At 32.6% G+C, this 23,253-nt stretch overlaps 1 protein-coding gene across 5 annotated transcripts in view; it reads left to right on the forward strand.

The window, feature by feature from the left end:
* Positions 1 to 23,253, forward strand: part of Nup154 (nuclear pore complex protein Nup154) — a 170,765-nt gene that overhangs the window by 104,294 nt on the left and 43,218 nt on the right. For all 5 annotated transcript variants that reach the window (XM_089094519.1, XM_089094521.1, XM_089094520.1 and 2 more), the window contains exons 15-17: positions 5,548 to 5,644; positions 7,857 to 7,934; positions 11,685 to 11,881. In XM_089094519.1, coding sequence (XP_088950645.1) covers positions 5,548 to 5,644; positions 7,857 to 7,934; positions 11,685 to 11,881 — 372 coding nt within the window. The remainder of the gene's footprint in view (positions 1 to 5,547; positions 5,645 to 7,856; positions 7,935 to 11,684; positions 11,882 to 23,253) is intronic.

Below are 23,253 nucleotides of genomic sequence, written 5' to 3' on the forward strand. Positions count from 1 at the left end.
GTTGGTTTCATTAAAGTTTACGAAACATATAACAGAAAATGAGAAAGTAAAACTGTCATTATGTATCACTTATCCAGAAATGCTCTCAGTTCATTTTTATAAGAATATAAAGTTTATATATGTATCCTTAGTCCAGATCTGGTCAGCCTTGACCAGAAATATGTTCAGTACTTGTAGATTAGGCCTGCATTGTCTGACTGGCTCTTAGAGCAAATTAGGATCTTTCGTTGGTTTCATTAAAGTTTACGAAACATATAACAGAAAATGAGAAAGTAAAACTGTCATTATGTATCACTTATCCAGAAATGCTCTCAGTTCATTTTTATAAGAATATAAAGTTTATATATGTATCCTTAGTCCACATCTGGTCAGCCTTGACCAGAAATATGTTCAGTACTTGTAGATTAGGCCTGCATTGTCTGACTGGCTCTTAGAGCAATTTAGGATCTTTCGTTGGTTTCATTAAAGTTTACGAAACATATAACAGAAAATGAGAAAGTAAAACTGTCATTATGTATCACTTATCCAGAAATGCTCTCAGTTCATTTTTATAAGAATATAAAGTTTATATATGTATCCTTAGTCCAAATCTGGTCAGCCTTGACCAGAAATATGTTCAGTCCGTGTAGATTAGGCCTGCTTTGTCTGACTGAGCTCTTTGTGCAACTTAGGATCTTTCGTTGGTTTCATTAAAGTTTACGAAACATGACAGAAAATGAGAAAGTAAAACTGTCATTATGTATCACTTATCTAGAAATGCTCTCGGTTCATTTTTATAAGAATATAAAGTTTATATATGTATCCTTAGTCCAAATCTAGTCAGCCTTGACCAGAAATATGTTCAGTACTTGTAGATTAGGCCTCCCTTGTCTGACTGAGCTCTTTGTGCAACTTAGGATCTTTCGTTGGTTTCATTAAAGTTTACGAAACATATAACAGAAAATGAGAAAGTAAAATTGTCATTATGTATCACTTATCTAGAAATGCTCTCGGTTCATTTTTATAAGAATATAAAGTTTATATATGTATCCTTAGTCCAAATCTGGTCAGCCTTGACCAGAAATATGTTCAGTACTTGTAGATTAGGCCTCCCTTGTCTGACTGAGCTCTTTTTGCAACTTAGGATCTTTCGTTGGTTTCATTAAAGTTTACGAAACATATAACAGAAAATGAGAAAGTAAAATTGTCATTATGTATCACTTATCTAGAAATGCTCTCGGTTCATTTTTATAAGAATATAAAGTTTATATATGTATCCTTAGTCCAAATCTGGTCAGCCTTGACCAGAAATATGTTCAGTACTTGTAGATTAGGCCTCCCTTGTCTGACTGAGCTCTTTGTGCAACTTAGGATCTTTCGTTGGTTTCATTAAAGTTTACGAAACATATAACAGAAAAAGAGAAAGTAAAATTGTCATTATGTATAACTTATCGAGAAATGCTCTCAGTTCATTTTTATAAGAATATAAAGTTTATATAGTCTATGTATCCTTAGTCCAAATCTGGTCAGCCTTGACCAGAAATATGTTCAGTACTTGTAGATTAGGCCTGCATTGTCTGACTGGCTCTTAGAGCAACTTAGGATCTTTCGTTGGTTTCATTAAAGTTTACGAAACATATAACAGAAAATGAGAAAGTAAAACTGTCATTATGTATCACTTATCCAGAAATGCTCTCAGTTCATTTTTATAAGAATATAAAGTTTATATATGTATCCTTAGTCCAGATCTGGTCAGCCTTGACCAGAAATATGTTCAGTACTTGTAGATTAGGCCTGCATTGTCTGACTGGCTCTTAGAGCAACTTAGGATCTTTCGTTGGTTTCATTAAAGTTTACGAAACATATAACAGAAAATGAGAAAGTAAAACTGTCATTATGTATCACTTATCCAGAAATGCTCTCAGTTCATTTTTATAAGAATATAAAGTTTATATATGTATCCTTAGTCCAAATCTGGTCAGCCTTGACCAGAAATATGTTCAGTACTTGTAGATTAGGCCTGCATTGTCTGACTGGCTCTTAGAGCAATTTAGGATCTTTCGTTGGTTTCATTAAAGTTTACGAAACATATAACAGAAAATGAGAAAGTAAAACTGTCATTATGTATAACTTATCCAGAAATGCTCTCAGTTCATTTTTATAAGAATATAAAGTTTATATATGTATCCTTAGTCCAAATCTGGTCAGCCTTGACCAGAAATATGTTCAGTACTTGTAGATTAGGCCTGCCTTGTGTGACTGAGATCTTTGTGCAACTTAGGATCTTTCGTTGGTTTCATTAAAGTTTACGAAACATATAACAGAAAATGAGAAAGTAAAACTGTCATTATGTATTCAGAGGCCCGGGGATGTTTCAAATTTCTCTAGATACTTTAAATAGAAAACAAAATTCAGGACTTTAGGAACACCATACACGATCATTTTTTTTGGTGGGGAGGGGGGGGGAGGGGAGGGGTAAAACTTCTTTAAAAACGGCGAAAATAGATATATACTATTCTATAAAAGTTATATGGTAAATCATAGAAGATCGATATTTTAAGGATGAACACATGGACTTGTGGCTCTCCTCCACCATGAGTACGTGTCTAAGCAATGACATTTTTTTTCATAACCTCTGGGGTCGATCGTATCTTAATTTTAATGCCTTTCTCGCATTTAAATCCAGCTTTCTTGCAATCATGCTCATTTCCGAAAAAAGTAAAATTAAAGTGTATTTTGCAACTCGAAGGAACTGATGGCTTTTGCGCTGAAATAATTCTCACAGCACCTGTTCAATTAATCTCTGATTTACAGGATTTTCATAAGGCTGGTTTTCTCTCCTGTAGAATTTACAAATGTGGAAAGAATAGCTTTATATAGATCATTGTAGCCTACATAATCCAGGAATTCTCTGCGCTCCTTGAGTCGGACAATTTATGATGGACTTAATGTTATAGTGTAAATATTCAATTCAAAATAGAGTGATTGTATTATTCCTAACGACAAATGCTGTGCTTTTGTTTTAACTTTATTCAGTCACTCGACCGCCAGATGTATTAATTTTGCTATTTCCGCGTGAATGAAAGAGTTTAGAGATCAAGTTGTTATCACTACATCTATTTATATCGCCGCTTTTATGTTTTATATTCCATTTTTTAAAGCTTTAAAGCAAGATTGTGAAGGAAATTTTTTCCAATGATTGAAAACTATGCTTATGAGATTTTGCAGCCGTAGCATACGCAACCCACATATAGCAGTTTTGGTAAAACTTCATTTACAGATCCTCAAAGCACAGTTGTTCAAGCCGTGGCAAATTTAAAACTCAATACATCTAATGAATTTCTTTAAAAGGAAAAAATAATAATAATAAAATAAAATCAATGAACATGCCTCTTATTTTTGTTTGAATCTAAGAAAGATCTCTTTGTGTTGCATCATATTCATTAAAATATGTTTACTTTCTTTTGCTAACGTTCATATTGACGTATCCCGGAAATTGATCTGGTTGTTTTCGTGTATGGATGATAAATAGAAAATAATGCAAAAAATTCCTTCTCTTAGAAATATTAATTTGTCACCATAGTGGGCATTTCATATATTTCTACGCAGGACTATGAGGTGTGTCCGTGACGGCAATGATACATTTGTGGGGAATAAGAAAAAAAGAGGGAAACTCAAATTCGGATGTTAGCTAGCAGGTGCATCTAAAAAGAGGGAAACTCAAATTCGGATGTTAGCTAGCAGGTGCATCTATACTCTATCCTAAGCATAAAAAATGTTTTTCAAGGTTAATACATTTTAAACATGCAACCTGCTATTTATATACCATTCCAGTACATTTTGATGGTGCTTGAGGCTTATACCCAATACGGATCTACAACGCAGTCATCCAGAGGTAAAATTATTTATGAACACTTCGTTATTCCCAGAATTGTGATTCAGTGTCCAGTAGTTTAGCATAGTTGGGGCCTTTGATTGGGTTTTCTGGAGAAACCTGTACTTCTTAACTCTGAGAATTGATTTACAGTAGAATAATAGTCGTTGGAATTTCAAGTATTCCAGGAACTTGTTTCATCATAAAGGTCTTTGTAGCATGTACTATCTTCTTGAGAGACCACGTCAAGATATCCGATGGCCTCTTTATATATACGCTAGTCTCGTTAATAATGGAGTTAGGCGCTTCCCACTTGACTCAGACTTTCAAAACTACCCTGCAAATCCTATCCGACTCGGCCCATGTCCTTTTTAATGTGGTAATTTTAGTAAATCCGAAAGTCGGGGAATTTAATATATATATAATTTTTTTAATGACTCCTAAAAAAATGTTCAACTCTTTTGCCTCAAGCTTAATATCTGAAATTTTCCGAGCCAGTTGTCCCCTTTTTTGGGGACCTGTTTCTATTACTTACGGCCCTTGTCCCAGGGGGCTATGGAGGTTAGGTCATCCCAGGAGGCATATTTATTAGATACTTATACTTTTCTGAACAAAATGACTTTACAAATTTCGATCAAAGGTCTTTTGGGGTTAAAGGGGATCTGATTGCTGAAGAGGGTATGAGAGAGAGAGAGGGGGGGGGGGGGGGGTCCGTTTGCCTTCCATTTGCTTTTGAATCTTTTAAAGGGCCCTAGAATCTTCAATTTCCAATCGATTGAACCACCTCCCTTATTTTCTACAACTACCCTTCCTAAGAAGTAGCCAGAAAAATAAACTAATACATTTAAAGCAAATAGCCTATGATAAACCCCCAAATTTAAAGCAAGTATAAACAGTCAGAAATTAGTCTGTGTACAATTCTAGAAACATTTCTTTTAGTTGAAAAATATTGAAAGATTCTAATTGATGCTAGCAGCTACTAAAAAAAGGAGCTGTGTTAATTGCAAGTTGACTATGTAAAAATTTCTTTTAATTGTTAAACATTAGTTTTTTTTGGTGTTATATAATGGATGGATTTGATTTGTTTCCGTCTTTTTTTCAATTTTCGAAACTATAGAGGAGTATGACAGAAAAAAAAGAAATAAATGAAAAAAAGAAAAAAAAGAAATCGGCTTTAAATAATAACTTTTGCTTTAATTTTACTGTTATTTTATATTTTAGATTATCAAAAGGAAGATTTATCTTTCAAAAAGAAAAAAAAAATCTCAAATGCGAGTCTTTTGTTCAATATTTTGATGTTCGCACATATTTGTACGCAATTATTTGGAGGAAGAAGTGGCCTTGCAAGAACCATCCTTTACTTCCTATGTATAAAAATATGAAATTTCATAAGTGTGTCTTAGCTATTAACAGCCACTTCATGGGGGCATTGCAATAGAGGGACGCAGTATCTTCCGCGTTAAAAGGATCCACCAAATTTTTCTCAAGAAGTAAATTGGTAAAGTGTCACTGTTTCAGAGAGAATAGTAATTAAAATTATTTTGAGCATATTTTGAGAGTTTGGACTAACACTCGCATTCTCCAGGAGAAAGCTTGTGGCTTGGTTCAAAAACTGGAGAACGCATAGCATGTATTAGTTCGTATAGATGTATATATATATTTTTTTTTACTGACATTTTTTTATTTTCTTCTAGATATCTGGCTGATTCAGCTTCAACTGATTCTATCAGTAGTCGACTAAGAGATGTTTGTCCGTCGCTTTATAGGTCAGATGACGCTGTCTGCTCAAAGGTTCACTTTTTTTATTAATCTGTATTACAGTACTCTAGAACTTTTGCCTTTTAGGATATGTAGTATTGAAACAAAATAATAATAATTTTCAAATTTACCTGTTATAGCGATGGATGGGAAACTTCATGCCAAGCAAGTTGCTTGATTTGAAAAATAATGTAAAAATACGAGAGATAAATTACCCTGCTTAAAAAGGCTAAATGTGAACTATACTTGCTATTAGACAATAATTGAAAAGCAGATCAAGAGTGATTATATAGTAAATGCAAGCAAAAAAACCTGAAAGAAAGAGTGATAGTGGCGTCAGTTCACCAACATTTAACGTTGGGGGAGAGAATTTTTTTTTCAAAATCTTGAAGTTTTTTTTTTAATTTTCCTATTAACTTGGAAAAAAAGTATTACCCAACCCCATAGATTATCTTTAGGTGATATTAGATTATTTATTCAGGAAACGAACTATATAAAACAAAAATTAGAATCCCACAAGGAAATAATCTCGTTCTGTCGTTGTACACTAAAAAAAAATAAAAAATAATGAATTACACTCTCAAAAGGGAAAAAAAAGCAAAAGAAAAAAACATTACTAAGTGGCTTTAGAGTAAAAAAAGCATTGACTAAATCATAAAGGATTCAGGAATAATTTTCCAAGTGTTGTATTTAACATCAATATCAAGCAGGAAAAGCTAAACTATGCTGCGAAACTCCAACGTTTATACTTGGGGAGTAGCGGTTTGTAAGTTAGACGGTGGGCACAAAACAGAAAGAATTCTACTATCCCGCTTATAAAAACAAGAACAAGTGTGAGAAGACTAGCCCCGAAGATAATATTTCGAAAATAGAATTATGTTAAGATCAAGGAAATCTAAGAACAAATTGAGTTCTCGTTCCATAGAAAGAACGTACAAATGTAAGATTCTGATTGCCTTATTCTTGAGAATTTTGAGAGGTTTGCTTAAAAATGTTTTCTTTTTAGAATCAAAGCGCCTGTTATTTTGAAATCAGTTTGTAGGTCTATCCCTATTAGTTGTATATTTCCACCTATTTCTAAGCAAAGTATTATTTATGGCTGATTTATTCCGACCATATAATTTTCCAATGAATTAGACAAAACATGCTTTGTTTTTTGTTGTCGAATAATCGGAATATATGACTGCTGCTAGCTCATTCACTTGAATCTTAAAAAGGAGAGGGTCGAGAAAGGGACATCTACCATTACTGGAGGAAACAGGAAATTTAAATAATTAATTTTTACTTTTCACTTTGTAAATAATTTCAGCACTTAAAAAATAGTGCCATGTGTCCCTGCATTTTCAAGTTTTCCTGAAGAGGATGTAATGCTGTAGGGTGTCAAAGATTATATGCTATATTGAAAATAAGAACGCCACTGCACCATCCTTAGTCAATGGATCATTTATCCTTAGCAAATGTGCAGCTATTGTTTGTTTATCAGATATATCCGGTCAGAAACCTACCTGAAGTTACGGTAAAAATCAGTTTTTTCAAGAAAAATATTTTTTTTTTTTTGGAATCGTTGACAATTTGCAACTGACCTTTAATTTTTTTGTTTTATTCCATTATTATTTTTAACAAAGAAAAAGTGCCTGTATATAGTACTTATCTAGTAATTTAAATTCTTTTTTGGGGAATTAGCGACTTCGTTTGGGAATTAGTGACTTCGTAATCTTATTTATTTATTGTTTTTGGTAAATATATTTCGTTTCCATAGTCACCAAAGAAAATAAAGTTGGACATTTGGTATTTTTACATATTGAGAGACACATTCCATTCATTTCTCAAATTCTTCGTAACAAAATAAAACAAAGATACAAGACGAAAACTGTGAACTGTTCAGAATGAGGTTTCACGTATTTATCCAACCACAGAGAAATAGAGAAATTACTTGTAAAATTCTTGTGGCTCAAAAACTTTTTGTTCTTGTTACTGGTCCAACTTTCATCCAGGAACAAAGGAGAAGCAATCGGGTTTAAAAAGGTTAAGTGATTTCGCTTTCCTTTCTAACATAAGGCTAAAGAATAATGTGATTGACTTACGAATTCACGCAACATGTGCAAACATATAAAATTAAAGGACGCTTTTTACCATGGAATTACAGGAAAATAATCCCTCTTTTCTCTTTGGTCCTATTGCTCTATTTTGAGAAAAAAGGATATTCAGTAGTTTACATTACTCTATTTACACAAGCTTTTTTCAGGTCAATGAACTTCTATTGAATGCAAGAAATGAATCGAGCCGTGGAAACAAGGAACAATTGCTGAAGGAAGCCCTTGAGGTAAGCTTTATAGTTTCTAAGTAAAGAATCTACCGGAAAGTAAATCTATTGCAAATAGGAGATGTTCATCGTGCAAACCAAATTGCGTATCCACACAGCTAAGTTTTCCAGTTGAATATCATGGTGCAGCCTAGTAAAGAACGCACACTAGCCCATAGTGTCCGAAAATTTAAAAACGCATAAAAACACAAAAAAAAAAAATGTCAAGTGAGAATGGATAGGCATCTGAAGCTGACTCAGGAATGATAGCTTTTATTTCGGATAATCTTAATGATAAAAGTTTACTGCGAAAACAAATTTATGAAAATTTAAATAAATAGCCTGATACACCATGAAACGGTGTCAGGTCAAAATGAATCCCATAGGTGAAACCCCATTTAGTTGAATTACAGTCTCCATCTTGAGCAACAAAGAAAATCACTTTCCCACTTAGGATGCAGTGATGTGTTTCCTTTTTTTCTATTTTTTTAGTCACCGCTAATGGGGCCCTGAAACATCGTAGAGAGAATTTTAAGGGTTCATTTGAAATGATAATGCTGTATGTACGTCCTTTTTGTAAGTAACGAAACATAATACTAAAAATAGAATGTAATTTTCGACAAAACTTACATTTTCATATACATGATGTTTGAACATACACATCTTTTGACAACATAATACAGCACACATATTCTTTGAAAAACTTGGTTTTTGAGGTATTTGAACACACACTCAAAAGAAACTTCAGTAGTATTCTTTTGTACTGAACAAGCGATTTTCCTAACAACCAAAATATGCAGATTTCTATTATTTCCTAGTTTTCAGTCATTTAAGTTTTAACGTTGCTCTTTACTTGTATTTGATTTTTTTTTTCTGTTCGTTTTTTTTTTATTTATCGTGTAAATATTTTTGTTATTGTTGTTGGTTTTTTTTCTCATAAAAGAGAGGGGCTATCCGTGTTCACGAGAACCAATCCTTGACTTTTACTGTCCATTTGTCCTTTTGGCTTTACTAGAAATAGATTTTAATCACAATGAAGTATTCGTTTATATTTGTTTTAGTTGCGCCAATAATAGCTAATACAATAGGATACTCTATGCTATGAAAATTGATAGGAAATGAATCATCTGTCTCATGCTACACATTTATGGTCATTATTTAGTTTACTGAATAAGGTAGACGTTATAAGAGAAATTCTCAAGTTTCAAATTAAAAAAGGAAATACCTACTGCAAGATTTGGAGCCACATCCTATCAAAATCGAAAGATTGATTGATCAGCGCGTAATCCACTCAGATAGCTAATGAGTTTGACTTTATTTGTTGGAAGTTTCAACATAGACAATTAGAATAATAAAAAAAAAAATGTCCAGATTTTTAAGATGTCGCGTCTTTCGATACTACCCTGTGTCAGATTCAGGATTCTGAGAAACGGAAGGGATGACTGGAACTAACAAACAAAGGAGAGAGAGGAATTTTCTTGTGCAGCTGGTGTATTCAACAAGAAAGCAGAACTGAAAGCCTTAGAGAGAATTAGGCCACCGCGTAGCAGCATTTGCCCAAAATTGCAAAGCTAAATATATAGGTTTTTAATATTTGAATCGATCGACTATCTTAGAATTTTCACTGAAGTCTCGATATTAGGTTTCATATGATTCCTGATTTTCTCTTCAATTTTCATGTAGAGTGCTAGAGCGAAATGTTCTTCTCGTTCATTTTGCTCTTGCGGTTGGAATAATAATAATAGCTTGTTAAGTAGCAGAAGAAAACCTAGAGAGGAAAGTTAGAAACGCAGCTAGGAATATTAGTGAAAACACTTTAAGGCTGGTATGAAAGAGAAGGGGTACAAGAATTTGTGATAACAGTAGCACTTAGGGATAGCGCTTACAAAAATTAGAGGAAAGAAAGGGATGTAGAGAAGATATTAGTGTCTTAATTAACAATATAAGACCGTGGATGGAAATGCTAAGGATCTAAAAGATGCAGCCAAACGTTATAACAGTAAGATATTGTATTTGCATGTTCAGAAATTGAGATGAAGCAGTCAGTCTGGAGGTGTTCCAGTTAAAAATAAGAAGCCTCAATTAGTGATAAGGAAAGTGTTAAGGGGAGCTACACACAACTTTTCGAGGATGTATAAACCTTGCTAAAGTTTTGTGAAATGATGTAGAAAAGGCCGAATTTTATTTTGATAATTTGGAAGTGAAGAAATATCTGTTTTGCTTGGAGGAGTTACAGACAGTTTCAAAAGGATAAAAGACAATAAAGCCTCAGGTGCTGATAGCTTGGTAACTGAGTTTTGAAATATGGTAGTTGCGAAATTAGACATATTTTGCTGAAGATTATGTATTTGTTTTTTGGGAAAAGGGGAAGTACCTGGCGAATTTATTAATTAATTCAACATATTTTATCAATTATTTTAATAGAGGGTGCGGTTAGTTTCTGATAAAGTTATGTACTCTTTTAGTATTAATTTACACTCAAAATAGGTAATTTCAAAGACCACACTGCCATACATGGCGTACAAACAACAGTTCAACTAGGGATAAATCCTTTTATTAGACAGTGAAAAACAATGACAAAATACTCTGAATATTTCGATCACACATACAGCGACCGTCGTCAGTAAAATATATAGAGTACTAATAAAAAAAAATACGATGTATTCTTTTTTCTGACTAAAAATTTGATATGTAAATAGAGGGCCGTCGCAAAAGACAGTGATTAAAGCCCAGAAATATTCATTAATGGGCTCGAAATTGCCTTAAAGGGGGCACCAGAGTTTGACAATGATGAATAGTGGATATTTCAGTAACTTTACATTTGGAATCAGAGCTGTGAATAACTTTCTACGATACTAAAAAAAATCCCAACTTCCTATCATAACTATATCTATATAACTATAACCATAACTATATAAAAAAAATAACAGAAGAGCTTATCTACCAACTGTTGAAATTTGGTGAGTATAACTTAAATATTCTAGTTTCAAATTCAGCTTCAATTCAAAATCAAATGCTGATGACGGCCACTGTATATTAGATCGAAATATTCCGAGTTTTTTTGTCATTTTTTTTTTCACTGTCTAATAAAAATATTTATCCCCATTTGAACTGTTATTTGTACGTTGCACTTGAAACTATGTCAAGTTGAGGCAATGTACTCAGGTTTTCATGCTGCAAGGCTAATTGCTGCAATACTCCTTCTTCTTCTTTTTTCTTACTCATAAATGTGATTTTAGTCTAATACTGGAAATAGAAGGAATGCTGTTAATTGTTAAAATTTCTTATATCTACATAGCGAATTATAATTCGATATACGAGAATGAAAACATCTTGTTTCCGTAAAATATTTTTAAGACATTAAATTTCCCTTTATTAATTTGCATATGTTGACTTTTCACTATTCGTGGATATTGCGGATCTGTCGTTTGTAGTCATTATACGTAGTTTTATCATTGGAATATCAAACAAAATGATCAGATACATCTTTTATTCTTATGCTAGGTTAATCCTGTCAATAATTGAGTTAGAACTTCCGTATGTGTATGGTTCATGTCATATTTGTTTTCTTTTCATGGAGTCAAGTCCTGGAGGTTCCAAGTTGTGCTAAATGAACAATTTTAGCTTATTGAAACTTGGGAGCTTTTTAATTTATACATTGGCTGTCAAATGTTGCTTCTTTCTGTCTATTTATTTTTAGAATAGAAAAAAGAAAAAAAAATACATAAAACATATTCATTGAAATTGGTAATTTTGAATTTTCAATTCTAGCTGTGTAAACAAATACCTACCCGCGTTCAATTGTCCAATGTTTGTCAACATCTTTCGGCTCTTCAGTGTTATTCTGGGATTGTTGATCTTTGCTTAGCTGTGGCAGATAAGCGTGACCCACAGAAACGAGGCTTGTATTATTATCAAAGCAATGAGCCTGCTGATGACAAAGCTGGAAGAGATTCATACCTTGCTCGGTAAGTTAACAAACGGGATAAAGGGAGGGATGAAATATTTAAAAACAATCTAAAATATAGTATCTTATGTGGAGCTGTTCCTATTTTAAGTGAGTCCCTCCCTTCTTCAGTGTACTGATCGTTTGAAAAAAAAACTATAATGTAGAACTGGATAACAGTTATGAAATGGTAACTTAATCGAAAATGTCATTGAGTCAATTCAATATGGTAGAATAACTTGTGCTTGGAAATGTAAAGAGTTATAAGTGTAGCTACACCGTATCTGTGAAGTTATTAAGTGCTGAGATATTCTCTGATTTACCTAGAGCATGAATTGCATCACCAGCTCCTGATTGAAATACATAAATAGACCGTCCAATTATATCCTCTTTATTTTGTCGAATTTACTGTCATGTGGATAAATTCGCTTCTTTTCTATTTAATAGTAGAATCAAAATAGGAACCTTGTTGTAAAATATAACAGGTTTTTACACTGATATTGACAATAAAAATTCTGACTTTCCATTTCTTCATGCAATGTTCTTTTCCCTTTTCTTGAGACAAATCTGTTTAGGGATTATGTATTACACACAGGAAAAAGCTTTAGTTTTTTTTCCATGTCCAACTCTAATGACTGCTGTTGAAATGTTAATGGAGAAAAAAAAAACTATGTTTCATTGCACATGGCTGTAAATAGGACAAACAGATCCGTATTACCTCAAATCACAGCAGTCATAAGGGATTCTGAGTGAAGAATAGCCATCAGAGTAATTTGAAAATTACTATGATCTGTTGGCAGGAGTTCTTTTTTAATCTTCGTCATGGCAGTATCTTTTCTCTCAAATTTCTATGGTTCTTAAAGTTTCTAAACTCTCGAGTTTCTTCCTTTTTGATTAAAGAAACTCAACTTTTCCCGGCATTAAATTCAGTCTGTTTATAAAAGAATCTTACCTTCCAATAAGTTAAAGCGCTTTTCTTCTTATTAACCAAGAAACTTGATAGAGTAAAGCTCTTGCATCTAGGGCAAAGTGTATTGAAGACTGAGGATGACTAGTACTTTGGTTTGAAGTGACCTTAAATGTTTTTGCCAGTTGTGTATACCTTCTAATCTAAGGGGAATATTTCTGCCATGTTATTTACCCAACCGACTGATCAGGCATAAGTACTACGAGTAACTGTTTATCGCTACACCAAATCGCCCGAGGTGAACACAAGTGCTTGTGTTCCTCTTGGTTGCTCTTCAACCTTGTTTCGTTCAGAGCTTTATTTTTACTCTCTCTTATCAAGTTCCTACTTGTTTTAAATCTTTTTTTTTATTAACTTTTTTGCCTGCCATTCGAGGGCATTCTATATTTCAATGCTGTGATAGCTGTAGCAGAGAAAAGCTACCGTAGTTGCTGTAGCCTACTGCAGAAAAGTTAAAAAAGTGTCGAAGGGAATTTTTGCACATCTTGCAGAAGAAACAATTCTGAATTATTTCTTCAACCTTTTTTCGGTCAAAGCTTTATTTTCTGCTCTTTTATCAAGTTCCTACTTAATTCAAATCTTTTTCTGATGAACTTTTTGCCCGCCATTCGAGGGCGTTCTATATTTCAATGCTGTGATAGCTGTACCAGAGAAAAGCTACCGTAGTTGCTGTAGCCTACTGCAGAAAAGTTAAAAAAGTGTCGAAGGGAATTTTTGCACATCTTGCAGAAGAAACAATTCTGAATTATTTCTTCAACCTTTTTTCGGTCAAAGCTTTATTTTCTGCTCTTTTATCAAGTTCCTACTTAATTCAAATCTTTTTCTGATGAACTTTTTGCCGGCCATTCGAGGGCGTTCTATATTTCAATGCTGTGATAGCTGTAGCAGAGAAAAGCTACTATAGTTGCTTTAGCCTACTGCAGAAAAGTTAAAAAAAGCGTCGAAGGAAATTTTTGGACATCTTGCAGAAGAAACAATTCTAAATAGCATATTAAAACTCATGGTCTCTAGTCGAGGGCAAAATTTGACGTTGTAAGGGTTTAAATTAAATTCATTTCATGAACCCAGAAGGTCGGCTGCTAAAATTCAGAGATTAAATTCTGGACCCGTATTTTCAGCAAGTAGAGTTATAAGGGAATAATTGAGTTTTCTTAATAGAGTTCTAAGAGAATTAATAAATGATTTAGAATTATGCTAAGGATGAACTACCAAGCCTATACTTAGTTCCATAGCCAGGGTCTTAAATATCCTGATGTTGCCGCTTTAAATTGAAAAATATTAAATTGAATGTAGTCTTGTCTTTTACCATAAATAAAAAAAGAGCTTAAACAATCCTTTAAAGGTTTGTCTTCTGTTGCAGAACAGGACTTTTAGCATGCTATTCAGAATTGTTTCTTTTGCAAAATAGTGCAAAAACCATTTGCCTCGCAACATTTTTATTTGCGGTCTGTCCTCCCCACCCTTTTTTTTACCGTCAAATTGAATGTAGGCCCACTATAGAAGGAATTGACAAGACAAATAAAGAAGGATTTGGTATGGCAGAAAATACAAAAGTATTTCTAATAAAAGCTAATTATGATAATGATGGTTTTGTTATGTAAGATACCAAATCTAATTTATTTTGGGAACCTGGACATTTAATTGTCCTGATTTTTACGATTTACAAAAGCTAAATGTCAATTAAATCTAATTTCTTTTTTTTTATCATCCATAAAAAATGAGAACTTTAAAAACCCTTATAAAGTCAAATTTTGCCCTCGACTAAGAGACCTTCAGTTTTAGTGTGCTATTCAGAATTGTTTCTTTTGCAAGGTGTGCAAAAGTTCATTTCGACGCTTTTTTCAGTCCGTTTTTTTATTATTGTTATTAAATCAAATGTAGGCCTTCTAAAAAGATTACAGGACAAAGTAAGCGTTTAATAATGTCATCTAGTACTAAAATTAATTTATCGAAATTTTTTTCTAAAATTTTAGTAATTGAAATTTAATTAAAATTAATTGTTGTTTTTAAGGGTGTATTGTTTAAGCTTATTTGAAAGTAATTATAACTAGACTATGTATTTCCGAACTAAAATAGGAATAGAGGGTTCCTTAGCGACACTTCTGTCATTTATAACCATGGTATTTTGATGCAACAACTCAGTTTACGTATAGCAACGTAACTAATTTCTGCATGTCTTCCAAATCTTCTCAATAAGGCACTTGTTGTCTTTGTTCAGTGTTTATAATTGCCAATTACAAAGATTATATTATTGTTTCTTTTTGTTCTAGTGGAAAGAATTGTTTCCTCCCAAATGCATTGTATGTCTCATATATTGTTCTGAACACGAAAGGCAATTTAATTTTTGGTCTTTTATTGTCAGAATTTAACAAATGAAAATATAGAGAGAAAACGGGTATTATATTTAAACAAAGCAGTGGAGCAAAAAAGATAAAAAAGAAGAAGAAACAACAAACTTTAAATAAAAAAAATCCGAATATATTGACTTAATCAACGGGAAAAAATGAATTAAGCTAAATTAAACACAAAATAGAAAGAAAAAGAAAACAAAAAAGAAAAACATATAAATAAAACTCACATCTTAATAACTTACAAATACCAATGAACCAATCATTGCAAATATCTGTCTTGCGTATTCATGATATTTGTAATGAATGGTTCAGTGATATTTAGAGGTTATAAATATGCGAGTTTTATTTATTTTTTTTTTTTTTTTTAATTTTGTGTTTAATCTAGCTTAATTCATTTTTTCTTTTCGGTGATAAAGGTTCCCGGTCGTGGAGTCAAAATTTTCGGATTTTTATTATTTAAAGTTTGTTTGTTTGTTTTTTCCACTGCTTTGTTTAAATTTTATACTCGGTTTCTTTCTATATTTTGATTTTTTAAATTCTGTGAATGGAAAGGCAGTGTGATCTAAGAAATTATTTAGTCTTGTATTGTCAGTGATTCTCAAAATTTGGATTTCGAAATTTTGTCATATTACATCTTTAACTTTATCATATGATATCCTACCATCTACATAAGATTTACTTACTAAAAAATGTGTAGCATCCAACAATTTGGAACAGGTAGCTGTCACTCTTTTTTCTTAGCAGACTTGACGCTTAAATTTTCACTTTGCACTTTTAGTTTGATGCAGTATAAATACGTGACAAGGGTAGTTCAAAAGGGGTTATGTGACATGGTGGAAAAACTAGAGCTTTTCATGTCAAGATTCTGATGCTTAAACAAATCTTTTTTTTTTATTAACTGGCATTGTTTAGAGTATAATAGAATACCTATATGTTTTAGAGTACCTATAGAAGCATTAAAGCCATTCATTCTTTCTTTTTTAATGGGATTTCAGAATTAGCTGTTAGTAGAACCATGCTAGTTATGGTAGTATTAAGCAGGGTTCTGATGCTAGAATCATGTCCCATACTCGTCTTCGCAAGAGCCGCTATGGTCTTTGAACTCTGTCAGAGGTGCATTTTTTGGCGTTGCGTTAGTAAAAAGCTATGTCCCTTCAACGGATTATTTTTTTTATTTTTACCTGACCGGTTTGTATGGAAGGAGTTGTCTAAGAAGCTAGGGAATGGGCTCATTCTAATAGGAATTAGAAGATCTAGTGCCCTTTTTAAAGGTCAAATTGGTTGAAGGGCAACAAGTTCCCTCCTCGTGCCATTTTTTCTACCTGGCCACCTACACCCCCCGACATCTGATCCAAATTTTGAGATAGCTATTTTGTTCAAAATTGTCAAAGAGTTCATAAATATGTCGCCAGCGACGACATGACCCCTACAATCCCTAGGACAAGGGCCGTAAACTATGCAAATATCAAGTTGTTGACAGGTGGCTTTGGTAGTAGAAATTGGAGGGCGTCTTTGATCACTGATGTCCGATTGCCTTGAAAATTTCAGGTATCTTTCTTTTGTCCTAGAGGATCCCATATTTTATTGGGAAGGGAGAGGATATCAGGGGGCCCAGAAATGGGCCAATAAGCTTTTTGCTTCTGATCTGTTTGAAACATACAGATGTCAGTCCTTGGACTAAGAAAAACCTAATATGCAACTATGGTTTCAGTGAAAGGATTCCTCCAAAAACTGGATCCTATAAGGACCAAAAACTTTTTTTTTCAATTGACTCACAACTTATATTTGTATGTCCTTGGGCTAAGGGGACCAAAATGCATAAGGAAAAAAGAAAAAAAATGGCTGGTTTCTCAGAAAGCGGGGCTCGAGAAAGGCTAAAAAAAGACCGAAAACTTTTTCTTTCCGAATGGCTCGAAACCTAAAACCTTAAGCCCCTGGACCAATAAGGGGGGCGGGGGGAAGTCGCTGGGGTTAAAGCCTTATTGGACTCAATTTTTTCAGTTTTTTTTTTTTAGTCGGCTTGAAACTTGAATCGTTAAGCCCTTGGACCATGATTACCCTAGTACACAAGAGAAAATAGGATAGAAAACCTGCCTTCCTTGGAATTGTGACCCGATAAAATGAAAACAATATTTTTTTTTAGTTAGAGTAATCCCCATCCCCCAAATATGGGGCCTAAAAAAGCCACGACACTCTTCCGATCAGCTTGAAAATTTCAAGAATCGATGCCAGGGTTACTGGGACCAAATACTTAGTTGGAAAAGAGAAGGATGTTTGGGGGACCTAATGATAGGCCAAAAAACTGTTTGTGGCTGATTAATTTGTTAGTTACGACCTTAAGTCCCTGAATCTCTGGACCAAGAGGGAACCAATGTACAACAAATTATTGAATATCTGTAATGTATCTTTAATCAGTAATTCCTCTTGTTTTAAGTTCGAATTATTATTATATGACTTCATTTTTGATCATTTTAAGGTTAGATTTAGCTCTTTACTCTTCTTTGTAAAAGTTTTCTTTTGGAAAACGTTTCTTTTAACTAATTCAGGGAAAAAAGAGTAATATGAAGTTTGGATATCATGGAGCTTTGATGACACTTAAATTTGGCTACAGAGTTCTTGCAGCGCAATACCTGCTATAAGACAGATCTCTTAAGAGACATGTTTTATGTTATGTCGAAAGATTTAGCTTAGCAATCTTGTTAGTAGAGGGAGGGTACTATTTCAGGGTGTACAAGGCCACACGCCCATTTCTAGGCCAATCAGAGGTGTTTCTAGGCATAATACATACGAACGGGAATGACATCAGACCTGTCCCTCCAGGAATTTTAGAAAATGAATTGTCAGATTACAGATACTCGTACAAGAGAAGTAGATCTAAAAATAGTCTGTGACGCTGGGTGAACATCAAATTGTTTCTTCTTCCAAGGAATTTGGCATGAGATTATAGCGTGAACATGGATAACACAAAGAATATATTTATTCTGAATGTATTCAACGCGGGAATTTTAAATGTGTCAATGTACAGTTGCCAAAACAAAGGAACCGTCAGAAATTAATTGAAATTTTAGGGTTTTATTTGGGTGAAACAGATTGAGTCATTTTAGGCGATTATTTGGGCGAAACAGATTGAGAGGGATTAAGAGAGATTGAGAGAGGTGAAAATAAGGGTACTATTTTCCTCCACTAGTTATAATTTCGGAGAGTTGTTAAGGAAGTTTGGCATAGGTGAATCCTATATTATTGAGATATCTTTAGCGAGAAAATATATATTTCAGAGAATACAGCCCAGAGATCTGAGGCGGTATAGTGGGTATAAGGCTATAAAAGTTTTGGGTTTCAGGAGATTTTTGTTAAATGACTTCTTTTTTGAATATTCCCATTTATTTGATTGAAACTGTTTAATAATAATAAAAATAAGGGTACTATTTTCCTCCACTAGGTATAATCTCAGAGAGTTGTTAAGGAAGTTTAGGATAGGTGAATCATATTTTATTGAGGTATCTTTAGCGAGGAAATATCTATTTTAGAGAATAAAGTTAAGAGGTCTGAGGCAGCAAGTTGGGCATAAGCTTGCTATTTTTCTCAACTATGTGTAGTTTCAGTGAGTTGTTAAGGAAGTTTGGTATAGGTGAATCTATATTATTGAGATATCTTTAGTGAGGAAATATATATTTTAGAGAATACAGCCCAGAGATCTGAGGCAATATGGTGGGTATAAGGTTATAAAAGTTCTAGGTTTGAGGAGATTTCGGTCAAATGACTTCTTTTTTAATATTCCCGTTTATTTGATTGAAACTGTTTAATAACAATAAAAATAAGGGTACTATTTAATAAGGGAGAGTTGTTAAGGAAGTTTGTCATAGGTGAATCATATATTATTGAGATATCTTTAGCGAGAAAATACGTATTTTAGAGAATACAGTTCAGAGGTATAAGGCAGTAAATTGGACATAAGATTGCTCTTTTTCTCAACTAGGTATAGTTTCGGAGACTTGTTTGCCCCGTTTTTTTTTTAATATTCCCATTTATTTGATTGAAACTGTTTAATAATAATAAAAATAAGGGTACTATTTTTCTCCACTAGGTATATTTTCAGAGAGTTGTTAAGGAAGTTTGGCATAGGTGAATCCTATATTATTGAGATATCTTCAGCGAGAAAACATATATTCTAGAGAACACAGCTCAGAGGTTTGAGGCAGCATGATGATCATAAGGTTGGCATTTTTCTCAAGAGAGTTGTTAAGGAAGTTTGGTATAAATGATTCATATATTATTGAGATATCTTTAGCGAGGAAATATATATTTTAGAGAATACAGCCCAGAGATCTTAAGCAGTATGGTAGGTATAAGGTTATAAAAGTTCTAGGTTTCAGGAGATTTCTGTTAAATGACTTTTTTTTTGAATATTCCCATTTATTTGATTTAAACTATTTAATAATAATAAAAATAAGGTTACTATTTTTCTCCACTAAGTATAATTTCGGAGAGTTGTTAAGGAAGTTTGACATAGGTGAATCCTATATTATTGAGATATCTTTAGCTGAGGCAGTATGGTGGGTATAAGGTTATAAAAGATCTAGGTTTCAGGAGATTTCTGTAAAATGTCTTCTTTTTTTAATATTCCCATTTATTTGATTGAAGCTGTTTAATAATAATAAAAATAAGGGTACTATTTTCCTCCACTAAGTATAATTTCAGAAAGTTGTTAAGGAAGTTTGTCGTAGGTAAATCCTATATTATTGAGATATCTTTAGCGAGGAAATATATATTTTAGAGAATACAGTCCAGAGGGATGAGGCAGCATGTTCGGCATAAGCTTGCTATTTTTCTCAACTAGGTATCTTTTTGGAAAGCTATTAGCCCCGCTTCTTTTTTGAATATCCCCATTTATTTGCTTGAAACTGTTTCATAATAATAAAAATAAAAGTACTATTTTCCTCCACTAGGTATAATTTCAGAGAGTTGTTAAGGAAGTCTGGCATAGGTGAATTCTATATTACTGAGATATCTTTAGCGAGGAAATATATATTATACAGAATACAGCTCAGAGGTCTGAGGCAGCATGATGATCATAAGGTTGGTATTTTTCTCCCCTGTTATAGTTTCAGAGAGTTGTTAAGGAAGTTTGGTATAGGTGATTCATATATTATTTAGATATCTTTAGCGAGGAAATATATATTATAGAGAATACAGCCCAGAGATCTGAGGCAGTATGGTGGGTATAAGGTTATAAAAGTTCTAGGTTTCATAAGATTTCTGTTAAATGACTTTTTTTTTGAATATTCTCGTTTATTTGATTGAAACTGTTTAATAATAATAAAAATAAGGGTACTATTTTCCTCCACTAGGTATAATTTTAAAGAGTTATTAAGGAAGTTTGGCATAGCTGAATCTTATATTATTGAGATATTTTTAGCGAGGAAATATATATTTTAGAGAATACAGTTCAGAGGTCTAAGGCAGCATGTTGAGCATAAGCTTCCTATTTTTCTCAACTAGGTATAGTTTCGGAGAGTTGTTAGCCCCGCTTCTTTTTTGAATATTCCCATTTATTTGATTGAAGTTGTTTAATAAGTATAAAAATAAGGGTACTATTTTCCTCCACTAGGTATAATTTCAGAGAGTTGTTAAGGAAGTTTGTCGTACGTAAATCCTATATTATTGAGATATCTTTAGCGAGGAAATATATATTTTAGAAAATACAGCCCAGAGATCTCAGGCAGTTCGGTGGGTATAAGGTTATAAAAGTTCTAGGTTTCAGGAGATTTTTGTTAAATGCCTTCTTTTTTGAATATTCCCATTCATATGATTTAAACTGTTTAATAATAATAAAAATAAGGGTACTATTTTCCTCGTAAAAATTTTTCGTCAATGTTAACAAATTATCCATTAGAAGTAACAGGTTTTCTGTTAATGATTCCAAATTTCTCTTAGAAGTAACAATTTTTTGTTATGATGTGATACTGCTAGTAGGCTCGTTGGGAATATATTAGAAACTAAGATAGGTTAAGAGAACTTATATCAAAGTCTGAGAATGCCCCAATACTAAGCAATACTTTTCAAAAAACACTATTTTAGGGAATACAGCCCAGAGATAGGAGGCAGTATGGTGGGTATAAGATTATAAAAGTTCCAGGTTTCAGGAGATTGCAGTTAAATGACTTCTTTTTTGAATATTCTCGTTCGTTTATTTGATTGAAACTGTTTGATAATAATAAAAATAAGGGTATTATTTTCCTCCACTAGGTATACTTTTAGAGTTGTTAAGGAAGTTTGACATAGGTGAATCCTATATTATTGAGATATCTTTAGCGAGGAAATATATATTTTAGAGAATACAGTTCAAAGGTCTGAGGCAGCATGTCGCGCATAATCTTGCTATTTTTCTCAACAAGGTATAGTTTCGTAGAGTTGTTAGCCCTGCTTCTTTTATTGAATATTCCCATTTATTTGATTGAAACTGTTTAATAATAATAAAAATAAGGGTACTATTTTACTCCACTAGGTATAGTTTCAGAGAGTTTTTAAGGAAGTTTGGCATAGGTGAATCCTGTATTATTGAGATATCTTTAGCGAGGAAATACAGATTTTAAAGAATATAGCTCAGAGGTATGAGGCAGCATGTTGGGCATAAGTTTGCTATTTTTCTGAGCTAGGTATAGTTTCAGTGAGTAATTTTTCATAGAAGTAAAAAAAAATTCGTTTATGTTAACAAGTTTCTGTCAGAAGTAGCAAGTTTTCCTTAACACTAACACATTTTCTCATCGGAGTAACAACTTTTTCTTTAATACTAACAAACTTTTACTGAACAAAGTAAAATTTATCTTAGAAGTAATAGGTATTTTCCTAACAGTAACAGTTTTTTTCTAATATTACCAACTTTTCCGTCAATGATAATAAGTTTCTCTTAAAAGTAACAATTTTCCGTCAATGTTAACAAACTATCCTTTAGAATTAACAAGTTTTATGGCAGTGATTCCAAATTTTTCTTTGAAGTAACATTCTTTTGTTATGATAACAAGTTTTCTGACAGAAGTAGCAAGATTTCCTTAACAATAACAAATTTTCTCTTCGAAGTATCAACATTTTCCCTTAATACTAACTAGGTATAATTTCAGAGAGTTGTCAAATTTTCTCATCGGAGTAGCAACTTTTTCTTTAATACTAACAAACTTTTAGTTAACACACTTAAATTTCACTTAGAAGTAATAGGTATTTTCTTAACAGTAACATTTTTTTCTAAAAGAGCCAACCTTTCCGTCAATGATAATAAATTTCTCTTAAAAGTAACAATTTTTGTCAATGTTAACAAACTATTCGTTAGAAGTAACAAGTTTTCTGTAAATGATTCCAAATTTTTCTTAGAAGTAACACTTTTTGTTATGATAACAAGTTTTCTCACTTCAGTAGCAAGATTTCCTTAACACTAACAAATTTTCTTTTCGAAGTATCAACATTTTACCTTAATACTAACAAGCTTTTACTTAACACATTCAAATTTCTCATAGAAGTAACAGGTATTTTCTTAACAATAGCAAATTTCTTCTAATACCACCAAGTTTCCCGTCAAAGATAACAAATTTCTCATAAAAGAAACAAGTTTTCTGTAAAAGATACCAAATTTTTCCCAGAAGAAACAATTTTTTAGTTATTATAACAAGTTTTCTGTCAGAAGTAGCAAGTTTCCTTTACCACTAACAAATTTTCTCTTCGAAGTAACAACTTATTCCTTAATACTAATAAACTTACTTAACACACTCAAATTTCTCTTAGAATCTACATGTTGTTTCTTAGGAGTAACAAATTCTTTATAATAGCACCATGTTTTTCGCCAAAGATAAAAAATTTCTCATAGAAGTAACAATTTTTTGTCAGTGATAACAAATTATCTGTTAGAAGTAGTAAGTTTTCTGTCAAAGATAACAAACTGTTCTTAGAAGTAACAGGTATTTCGTTAATGATAACACGTTATCTGTTAGAAGTAACAAGTTTTTTGCCAAAGGTAACAAATTGTTCTTAGAAGTAACAGATATTTCGTTATTGATAACACGTTATCTGTTAGAAGTAACAAGTTTT

Source organism: Artemia sp. Qi Xiang Cuo, chromosome 9 (assembly GCF_049724085.1).
Source record: "Artemia sp. Qi Xiang Cuo chromosome 9, ASM4972408v1, whole genome shotgun sequence".
Classification (NCBI taxonomy): Eukaryota; Metazoa; Arthropoda; class Branchiopoda; order Anostraca; family Artemiidae; genus Artemia; species Artemia sp. Qi Xiang Cuo.